The 11,412-nt window shown below is 33.7% G+C and overlaps 1 protein-coding gene across 3 annotated transcripts; it reads right to left on the reverse strand.

Moving 5' to 3' along the window:
* Positions 1-657: 657 nt before the first annotated feature.
* Positions 658-7,331, reverse strand: LOC146950290 (transcription factor LHW-like). 3 transcript variants are annotated; one of them, XM_085746230.1, is made up of 11 exons: positions 6,660-7,331; positions 5,267-5,384; positions 4,939-5,154; positions 4,773-4,854; positions 4,599-4,640; positions 4,455-4,514; positions 2,483-4,117; positions 2,273-2,374; positions 1,939-2,079; positions 1,726-1,851; positions 658-1,418 (listed from the first exon to the last, which is right to left on the reverse strand). In XM_085746230.1, exons 1-11 carry the CDS (start codon positions 6,694-6,696, stop codon positions 1,281-1,283), a joined length of 2,697 nt encoding a protein of 898 aa, XP_085602356.1. In that variant the 5' UTR covers positions 6,697-7,331; the 3' UTR covers positions 658-1,280. The 3 variants fall into 3 exon arrangements, with proteins under 3 accessions (XP_085602356.1, XP_085602357.1, XP_085602355.1); XM_085746231.1 differs by lacking the exon at positions 5,267-5,384; XM_085746229.1 differs by lacking the exon at positions 5,267-5,384 and having other exon boundaries at positions 4,455-4,640.
* Between the last annotated feature and the right edge of the window lie 4,081 nt (positions 7,332-11,412).

Raw genomic sequence — 11,412 nt, forward strand, 5'->3', positions numbered from 1 at the left:
CATCCTTCAGTGATTATATGATATAACTTTCATCCTAAAGTTAGCATAATCATTAATCTTCAAAATCTAGAGTTTATAAAACTCTTATTCTTTTCAAAATTCGGTGTTCAAAAATATTAGAGCTCTACCAACCACAAACCCAAGATAAGCTTAGGTTAGAGAAAATAAGTCACGAATAGCATGCTGAAATTTAAGGTCAAAACTTAGTTGCACTTTCACAAGTGTTTTATGGTTCCAAGCTTAACTGCCAATGATTTTCTTATATCTATACTTCTCTCAATCCTTGTAATTGTTATAAGTTATAACCACAAACCTTGCATTTGCGGTGATTATAACACCGCAAATCGTAGTCGGTTCGCGGACTTCGATGGCGGCGAGTAAGGTGAAGAAAGCTCTTGGAATCAAAACGTCGTCGTCGTTGAAGAACAACCATGCAGTGACGACTGGGGAATGCATTCGATCCCATCAAAACTTGACCGGTTAAGCGTGCCTATTTTAAAGAAATTGGTGTTAATTTTCTCATGAAAACCAAAAGATTTGGATCATTATAAGTATCCAAACACAGCCTTGCTGTTCTAATCAACAGCACAAATCATTCTTAGCTGAATCACTTCAATCCAAATCCAAATTAAATACAAAACTGAAAACATATAAAAATGAATACTAATGTCACCTCATTGATTCCACTGACATAAAAACCACACTTAGAGCTTACATTTACAACGCTTGAAAATTTCATGTAATGCAACACTTCCAAATTCATAACCCCAAGGTTAACTATGAGTAGAAGAGCAACAAAAGAAAAGGTGCCCTGCTAAGATAAACACACGAACCTTTACTTTCCATACCCTTCATTATCTATCTATACATCTGATATAAATCACAACACCGACTTCTGGAAAACTACGCCACCATCGCCCTAAAAAATCCGATGCATGTCATCTGAGAGTCGAGTAATACATCAGAAGATAACTACGCGAACAACATCGTACATTATAAGTCGGCTAACACCGGAAAAATAAGCACTCGGTTACAATATACCAATACATATTCTTAATCTTGGAGATGTTTTTCACTACCTACGCATTCATTCCCCTTCAAAATGGATTCATATATGAAAAATTCATATATGAGACGTAAACAGAAACAGTTAGACAATGTTAAGACCGCCTGAAATCTCGGATTGGACTTGATATTGGTCATGGCAAGCATTACTTGACTTGCTCTCAACATATCCATACTTTAGAAGAAACCATGTAACAAGTGATCCATTCATACTATTAGGCCTTCTGGGGTAAAGAGTTATAACACAACAAGCTATCAATTGCATTGGAAGAAGAAGCATTACCCTTCATCGTTTGCTCCAGAAGACGAACGAGTGACATAAATATTTCCATCCTCGTTACGTCCCTGTTTGCCTGGAAATTAAACCAGAAAGTATTTTAGATGACATCAAAATTAACATGCAAAAGAGGGGATCTTCTTATAGTGAAGACAACATCGGGGAGATGATGTTTTGTTTGTTGCAAACTTACAAAAACTTTTCGCTGGTATTTTAGATATGCTAATAACATCAAAAATAAGGAAATCAAGATATCCATTTCATATATAAGAAAAGTTCGTCATATAACATCACATAATTTAAGGGTTAAATATGTTGTAATCCGTAAAAAAAAAACCACGAACTTCAAGATTAGTCAGTACATGGCTTTTATGGAGTATTACCTCAACAATGAAACGTGCCCAGATTTTGTCATTGTGAGATTCCATTACCCCCTTCAAGATGGTTAAGCCTAATCCTCTTATTAAGTCAGCTATTTCCAGAAAGAAACCCCGTTCCTCGCAAAGCATCTGTAAGAATAACCAAGCAAACAGATTATAGAGATGATGAAAGTTAGAACCAAAGAATTTTATATATCTACAAAGCACCATCATTACCTCGATTAGCATCTGACGAGGAGTATTCAAATCTTCAACTATAATAGGACAAACCATTGATTGGGAGCCAACCTCATATGCCCATGTAGCCCCTCCCTCGAAGTTGTCTTTCAAAACCAGCCCACCTTCCTTACTAATAATCTACATATTTACAGAAAAAACAACACATTTTTATCTCTTATTAGTAATTCCTCAACAAATTTGTGTCTCTGTGCATGCGTACCAAATTTGTGTGTGTATGTGCATGTGTTCTTGTTGCGAAAATAAAAATATTCCATAACATAACTAGACAAGTTTTTTGAGATATGAGGCACGAGATTGAATATTTCCATACCTTAGACTCCCCGTTTTGTTTCAGCTTGTCGGCATGCTTTGTCACACTTTGCAAGAAAAGCATATGCTTAATGGTCCGTTCCAGCAGTGCATCTATGCTACACTGTTAAATCATAATAGATGAAAGAAAAAAAATGTCAGTACTTGAGAATCTTTAATTTTTTTTTTTTTAAAAATCTGGAATGAGATAAGATATAAGAGAGGAAATTACTTTTGCTCCATTTGGAACAATTTCTCGTAACTCTTTGACACGATCTTGAATCATTTGGCGATCTTTAGGTCGAGGCCTGGGATTCTCTCCTGGTTTAAGCCTTTTGCGATTAGATTTGCAAACTTCATCCGGGCGTTTAGAGTATCCAGTTGAAACACTATTTTCATGCTTCATATTGCTACCATTCTCCAACCACGAACTAAGTTGAGAGCCACATACAGTTGTAGTTTGAGAGCATTTTCCACCATCATCCTTGCTACAACCAGACCTTAGAGAACTAGTTTCTACAGCACCCATTTTACCTCCATTCTTCGAAAAACCAAACAATCCCCCTTCAAAATTACCGGACATAACCTGCTTACATACACGAGAGGGAATAGAGGCGGTACTATTCCCCGTCAATGTTGTTCTGCAAGATATGTCATCGGAATTTTGTTTCAAAGTCGGTTTGGCCGTTGAGACCACCGCATCTAATAGGTGGTCTGTTGACATCCCAGAAAAAATGCCACTGTCCAACATTGATTCATTAACTGAGTAATAACAATCAGAAGTCGTAGCCTCCCTGTTCTGACATGTTTCCTTTTTAACCTTATTTCCTGCATTGCCATCTGATTCATCAGCAAACAGTTCATTCCAGTGGCCTTTCAGAAGTTTGTTTTTAAAATCCACACCTAAAATATCAAACAGGTCATCACCACCTGATGGAGGTTGTTGAGCACAAGCTTCTTCATGTTTAGGATTCGCTGTCATCATAGATTGAATGGTACCATCTTTTTGAAAGCAATCGCGGACAAAACCTGGGATATGACCACTATTCGGCAAATACTCCTCGGGATTAAAAGAGGGGATGCTATGAGCCTGAAGCATGTCATAGTTTATCTTTTGATCTGTTGAAGCAAACTTAAAGGTTGAATCTTTATTTTGAAGTTCATTCCCAACTTGTGCTCCGGATAAATTAGCTGCAGATACTTTCGGTGTTTTTGAGCTAGTAATCAGATTTGCCCTCAAAAGACTATTCATTCCACCATGTACCGGGATTCCACTAAGTAATGAAGTACTGCTAGAACTCAGATTATGGCCAAAGTTAAGGCTTCTGTCTGTTTTCAGTTGAGAAATGTTTAAGGAACTTGGAACATTAACACAAGGGTTAGCATGATCATGACTCCCAACTACAGATAAATTTTGCTGTTCCATATATTTTAGTCTACAATCACTTTGACCGGATTGACCAAACGGCGCAGAACCGGCAAAGTTGTTGAATTCAGATCTTGCATTATAAGGAACTGAATGCTTTTGCAGATTTGAATCAAAATTTGAGGGTATTACTCTAGCCTCCACAACTCTACCCTGAAAATTACAAATTTCTACGCTTAAGGGATGGAGTGTTTGAACATTAGGCTTCGCAGCATGAGATGAATAACTCTGGTGATTAGAGCCATTGACTACTGAAGGAGCGGAATTCGAGGTATTGACAGATGAATCAACAGACGAAGGCACACCAGAAGTAGAAGATCCATCAAGTCGTTCATTTGAAAGTTTGGCAGAATAGTCTTCGGATAGAAGAGCATTGGGAATACACCCGAGCTGCAAGATCAGGCTCTTTACTTCATGCACAAATCCCATATTCTCCATTATCTGTATCATTAAAATTGCTGTTTAGTTGAGAGGAATAACGGAATAACATTCATGATTTTAATAATACTCAAATGACAAAACAAACAACAATTCTAGACAAACCGACCAAAATATTGTGATCAGGTAATAACGCAAGGATATCACTGATCTAGGATTATTCATGATTCGGTTCAGAAAGGAAAACCGAACCGAACTATTAATGGTTTGCTCCAACCGAACAGACCAGTTATGTGTTTCCAAACCGAACCAGAACTACCTTTACAGAAAACTGAATTGTCCCTTTTCCAACCAAACTTACATAATAAAAGTATAATCTTTAACAAAGAAAAGGACTTACAGGCAAGAAAGAACCAATTTGAACAACTCCATGAGGAAGCACAGGAATAACTGCTACTGTCTGCAAAAACAATACAATACAGTAATTACGAAACAGCAATGAAATGTCTAGAACAAAAAATGGAGCAAAATGAAAATCACAAACCTGCATTCCAGCTGAAAATTGGTCATGCATTTCAGCATATACCTAAAAACAGCAAACTAGTATTAGAAATCGAAATAAATTTCAGAAGAAACTTACTGATTATCACAACACTAGTACTAGACAGAAGAAACATTGAATCCATTCTACGTTATAACAACAATAATAGCTTCGTACCTCAGGTGGATATGCATTTTTAGCGAAATCGTCCAAGAGAATCCACTCATGACTGTTGGTAAATGCCGAGCGTCCAATTATACTGAGTAAAAGCAAAAAGCAGCACATGAGTACCATTGAAACAAGAAATATGTCGAAATGGATGAGAACATGATAAAGTACCTACCCTTCACCTGCAACAATGACTAGATTATTTACTGTCATTTTGTTAACCAAAGAAGAGACTTTATCCTCCTCTTGAATTCCTAGATGAGGCGATTGAAAGTCAGATGAAAACCAACTCCCGTCCCCGTTCGGATTCGGCAAATTCGACATCCCAACAATGTCATGAGGGGAAGGACATGAAATGGGTTCATAATAGCATTCTTCCCAAATTAATAGCCTGCCAAGTCAAACCATACTCAATTAAGTCAAACCAAGAAATTAATTTTACTGGAAACAATAAATCACCATATAGTAAAAAGCTAATAGAGAAGCAAAAAAAATTGACTGACATATTCAGTACTTCATAGTTCATAGTGAGTTTGACAAAAACACGGTGAAACCGCAGTTTTGTTGAAGCTCTAGCTTTTTCCAAAATCACAGTAGCACACCCTGATTCTACCAAACTCACTGTCAATCCAAACACGCGCTCAGTCGGTAAAAAAAAAAAAAAAGATTAAGAAGAACAAAGCAAGGAAATAGAAATTATTTTAAGTTATTTATTTCTTCATGTGAGCAGTGACACATCACAATAGTGGTGAGAATGACAGAGAAGGACCACAAATCAAACCCTTGAACAAAAAAAAAAACTCAACTTTTTTAAGTGGAAAATAAGGCCAAATAGAATCAAACAAGAAATACAAATTCTGAATTGCAGAATTCTTTACAGAATCACAAGATAATCAATCCAGTTGGTAGTGCATCTGGTAAAACAACAACAGTCAAATATACTTCTTTTGAATAAATAAATACTCTAAGATTCTGGAAGACAAAACAGAAGCTTACAAAGCACAAAATTCCAAAGGAAGAATGAATATTCAGCCAAGTAAGAATATAAATCAAATCCAAAAAGCAGTGACCAATCAATAGCAATTCGGCATGTCAATCATATATCAATTAAACAAATCAACACCAGAAATAGAATCCAATGTGAATAGAAATTTTGTATGAGTTATTACACGTACACAAGCATCAAATCAAATATTTGGATTATCAATGATTTTGGCAAGTGACTTTGTCCAAAGTTTCAATTGATTTTCTAAATTTGATTTTAGATAAAAGTGAGTTTCACTTGATATGATGATTTATGTTTCACTTGAAAATGGTTGTGAATTTGATTCTTTGTAAAAGTGAGTTTTACCTCAAAGTGAGCTGAACAATAAATTTGAGTGTAAAAATTATCATGTTTTGAGTCTAATAAAGCTACGAATTCTAGCATCAAGCTAGAATCAATTCTAATCAGGAACCCCAAATCATACTAAAATCAATTTTGAATTTTAAGTCAGAATCACTTTTAACTCTCTAAAAAATGAATCCAAACATACACTTATAGTTTCAACAATATCACAGTGTTATTGTGATTTTGTCAAACTCAATATGAATCCAGATATACATCATGCATGATGCATGTATATTCAATCATTAACATTCCATCAAAGTTAATTTGGACTAATAAAATTTTCACTCCCACCCAAGTTTACCATTTTTACCAGATTAACAAAACAACAAAGAAAGTAAAGGGAAAACTGCAAAAAAAAATAAATGAAACAACCCTACACATTTAATTACCCTTAATTAGAAATTAGAATATCTCATAAACAAAACAAAAACAAGAAAACACAAAAGAAAGAACAAAAAAAAATTAATTTTGATAATGTTAGCATGAATCACTCTTGATACACTTACTTAGAATTGTTGCAACCAATCTTCCAGAAAACAGCATAAGACCATTGATTATTCCTACCACAGAGAGTCTTCAAAGCTTCTTTCAACAAAAAACCCATCTTGGAAATTCTCAAAACCACTCCTAATTCTTTTTTCTCAGAAAATGGATGAAACAATATCACTCAAGAACAGAAAAAAAACAAAAGGGTCAGAGTCAAAGTTGTTGACCATGCATTTTCAAGCAAGTTCTTTTTTCTTTTCTTTTTTTTCGAATTCCAAATCCTAACTACCACGGCATGACCCTCTTCCTGCTTGTTGTGTTCTCAACCCTCCACTTCTCTTTGGATCCAAGTTCAGTTTCCAGCATGCCATTTCCAGCTGAACTAGTTCTAGAGAGAGAAAGTAAAGTATATTTTCAGAGAGAGAGAGAGAGAGAGAGATAGAGTTTTTCTACACTATGCCACGAGATTCAAGTTTGTGGAGAGTTATGATGTTTTCCATTTGAAAAAGATAAGAACTTTGGAGAGATGAATGTGTGAGAATGAAATGGAAGTTGATGGGTTTGTGTGAAGTGTTGAGTACTTGAGATAGGTTTTGTGTTTGTGTTGCTTAAAAAAACAGGTTTGGTTTCAGCTTCTTGTGTTAGTGTGGAAGTGGAACTGTTAGGAGAGAGATGTTTGTGTTGTGTTGTGTGTGGTTAGAGAAAGAGGAAAGGGTTTTTAGGAGAGACTGAGGATGCAGAGGTTGCTTTTGTCGGGTTATGAAACAGTGTCGGGAGTCAGAAAGAAAGAGAATTGTGTTTTGTTTTGTTTTGCTATGTTTGGTGAATCATTGAACGTTATTACAGAGAGAGAGAGAGAGAGAGAGAGAGAGAGAGAGTAGTGAGTGGGGTTGGGAGTTGGGACTATTGAGGAAAAAGAGTAGTGGCCATGATATGATATGATATGATACTATTACTGGTCCTAGTGCTGGTTACTATCATCCTTACGTCATAAATATTTAACCATGGTGGTGGTAACAACTAGGGTTTCGTTGTGTTTTGAGATTGTATTGTGTGTATTGAACATCAATACTCATTGGATATGATTAGGAATTTAGGTGGGAAAATCATGATGTAATAGGAGGGAGCTCTTACACATTCTCCCATTTGTTGCCCCGACCTAAATATTGTTCTAGAGAAATGTTTTTCAAACCTAAAATTTGTATGTTTGTTTGACGCATTTTGGTGTGAGAGCGTTCAATAAGTGTTTGTTTGGATATGTGTCTGTGTTCATCAAACGTGAGTTTATGGGATAACTGAGGTAAACTGAATGTGATTTTAAGAAGTTAGGAAAGCAAGTTTTTGTGAAAACGCCGTTTGTTGCCTTGAAACGTGAGTTTCCAACACACATTCAAACAGATACTAAATCGTCCATTGGATGATGAAAAAAATGGAAATTGCATCGCATACCTATCTACATTTTTTCAATTGATGCTCTTTCTACCCTGACTTCTTCCTCCTTTAACCTCTCTCCATGTTTCTTTTTGCAACAACACAAAGAACATCTAATGGAACACAACCGATTTCCCACAAATTTATCATTGTATCTTAACAAAACTTTACATTTCACACAATTTCTTGTTTCATTCTATGGCTTAAGTCTCTATTAACTACTCCTAAATTGTGCAAATACTCATGCTAACACCGATTCCCCAGCATAAAACCTTCACATAAGAAACAAATGGGAGCTTAGGTGGGAAACTCATGATGTAACAGGGGTTCTTCACATTCTCCTATCTATCGCCCCTACCTAAATATTATGGCATTAATCATGAAAAATGTCAAAAAATGTTCTTGCAACAAATATAGTAAAAATATACTTCAATTTGTGGAGTCAAACTTTGAAAAATGTAAAGTGTTATTTTCAATGCAATTTTTCCGCTTCTTTAACAAGTGTCAAGGGGCGTCAATTAGATATATTAATTATTGGAGAAATGTTTTTCGAACATACACATTGTATATTGACGTATTATAGAAAGAGAGCTTAATAAGTCTTCCACTAGACTAAGTAAGAAAGCGGCAAATACATCGTACATTTACCTACCTTTTATCAATAAAAAAATGTTAACTAACGCCCCAGGAACACTAGTTAACATGACCCTTAATTTTCTATTTTTATGCTCTCTATGGAGTCTCTAAGAATAAGGAAAGAGCCTCCAACGAATAAGAGATCCATAGTTCTCGAGAAAAAAACAATGGTTGTGAAGGAGAGACACTTAAATGGAAGGTAAAGCTTCTTTTATTAGAAAATTAGGATAAGCTCCTCAAATTTCAATTTTCCCTTGTATTTATTTCTCCTTTTGTATATTAACATTCCTATTTTGGGTGTAATAATATTTTAAATTTGAAATTTGGATGAAAGATAAATAAAACATGACTAATAATTGTTTCAATTAGAATTTGAATTCACGTCCTTAACTAGATCTCACTAGCACTTTTGTTCAATCATTTTTTTTTGGCAGTGGTTTTGTTCAATCATTTAATTGTACTTTTCTTTTCTTCAGAATATTTTAAATGCATTTTGTACTATTTTGTTGTGATACTTATCCTAATATTTATATCAGAATTTCATTCCTATGTTGCATGCCTTCCTGGCAAGAGAGTTATCTAATGCCACAGGATAATTGTAGTTTTAGTGTTAAAATAAAACCAACTATCATTCTCCTCGGTTTTGGAATCAGCTAGCAGTGTCTAGGAATTATTTGTTTAAGAACATAAACAACCTCACAAGAATAATAAAAAGACGTCCTTAAGACATTTTTTTTTCTAAATATCTTTAGGACACTTGTTAAAACTTTAAAAAAAGAAATAAATGATAAGTCACAATGTTAATCCTTTAGTTTGACAACGAATGACACATTTGTAAAAATATTATTTTAAAATGAATGTCATTTTTAATTTTAGCAATATTAATTATTTGTTTTTCTATTCTACCTTCTAATTATTATTATTATTTTCATCACTTTCAAATCAATATATTCAATATATTTCATTATGGTAAGAGTGATTATACCGATATATGATAAATGATAATTTAATAAAATTATTACTTTCTTATTTGCTTTATACAATTTATTTAATTTGTGTGAAACGATCAAATATGTTACTTTGTTTTGAAGCATATGGATAATAGTAATATAATGACTATTAACGATTATAATATAGTCATAAATAAGAGAATGATGCACCTATTATCCTAACCTGGATCATAAGCATTCAAAGTCTAGGATAGCATGTGAAACAAAAAGAATACATTTTCACATGTTCATAAACAACTTTTTGTTCTCAATTATATTCTGTTCTTGGTTTTAGATGTCTTTATAGAGTCAACAAAAGAGAAGGAAGGAAAAAAAAAATATTTTTCTAACTTTTTATGTCTATTCTTGAAACGAAATTGTCTCTCAAGTTTTTTTATTTTTATATACTACTATATATTATACATGAGCTATATGAATAATGTAAGTCCCTCTTGTAATTTTTAATTTGATCCTGTGTGACTGTGATGGTGGTCGGCTGACATGCATTCCAGTCATTATCCTAACCTTTACATTAAACTAATACATAAAAAAGTATCTTTGCTAATTGAGACACTTAATTACCTTTCTTGGACTGGTTTGAATACTATATCCTTTAATCATTCAATATCATCACTAATTATGAAACTTTAAAAAATTTATATTATGATAGAATATAGTACAATAACTAAGGTTATGTGGTCACGCAGCTATGAGAGGTACCGATGATAGATTATTGCAAAAATTAATTAAGCCATATGGTTATTCACAATGCAAGCAAAGCACATGTCAGTGAAAATGGGATTGTAGATGATTGGTTGGTCACTATGCTCTGTCTTTCATTTTGTGTGTAACAAATAAACAAAGAGCCAAAAAGGACATAAAAAGATGGATCACTATAGTTGGAGACACGAGTCTATACTTTTTTAATTTTGTGCTTTCTTTCCTACTTTTCTTATTTCACCTAACTGTATGGCATGTGGTTATTTTGTGGGGAAACAATGAAAATTAGATTCCTTTTGAGAGGTAGAATTGAAATGTATTTGGATTTCTTTTACACAAGAGTAGAGAATTAATTACTACATGTTATTAATCAATTCAAAATGTTCAAATTAACAGTTAACAATGCACTATATTATATGTATTTATAACTTGAACTCATTTTATACAAGTAAATTGTTGAGACTTGAGAGTTTTGATATCTAATGGAGAAGGTGAATATAATTTAATACTTAGATCAATGGGAGTCCATTGACCTTTTTTGGTGTTTATTACTCCCTTCGTTTCAAAATGAGTGTCGTTTTAGGTGTTTACACACATATTAAGAAATGTAATGATTAAAAGAAAGAGAATGGTTATTTTACCAAATTATCCTTATTAACTATTGGTTAGTTTTAAAAGTAATACTTTGAAAGTAGTGTGCAGAGTATTAATTGGAGGGTACAATTGAAAAGAAAAAGTTATTATTGCATTGGAAACTGAAAGTGACATTCATTTTGAAACAAACTTTTTTGGCTAAAACGACACTCATTTTGAAACGGAGGGAGTATTGAACATATTGGTAAAATTAGGGTTGTTCAATGTTTTCTCACTTGGATTAGATAAAGTAGTTTTTCATCTGCAAACTTGAAAAACAAAAAATAAAAAATCAAATTAATTAATATAATACACATTTTTAGACTAAACTGATTAGCAAAAACTCAACCAAAAGTGTTGTTGT

Source organism: Medicago sativa, chromosome 2 (assembly GCF_051527215.1).
Source record: "Medicago sativa cultivar Bolivia chromosome 2, Bolivia_mono, whole genome shotgun sequence".
In the NCBI taxonomy this organism is placed as follows: domain Eukaryota; kingdom Viridiplantae; phylum Streptophyta; class Magnoliopsida; order Fabales; family Fabaceae; genus Medicago; species Medicago sativa.

Coding starts and splice junctions, on each gene's coding strand:
- LOC146950290 (XM_085746229.1), bottom strand. CDS start 6,757: ATGGGTTTTTTGTTGAAAGAAGCTTTGAAGACTCTCTGTGGTAGGAAT. Junction 4,855..4,938: donor GTCATTGTTGCAGGTGAAGG/GTAGGTACTTTA, acceptor GCTTTTACTCAG/TATAATTGGACGCTCGGCAT. Junction 2,375..2,482: donor TTGTTCCAAATGGAGCAAAA/GTAATTTCCTCT, acceptor ATGATTTAACAG/TGTAGCATAGATGCACTGCT.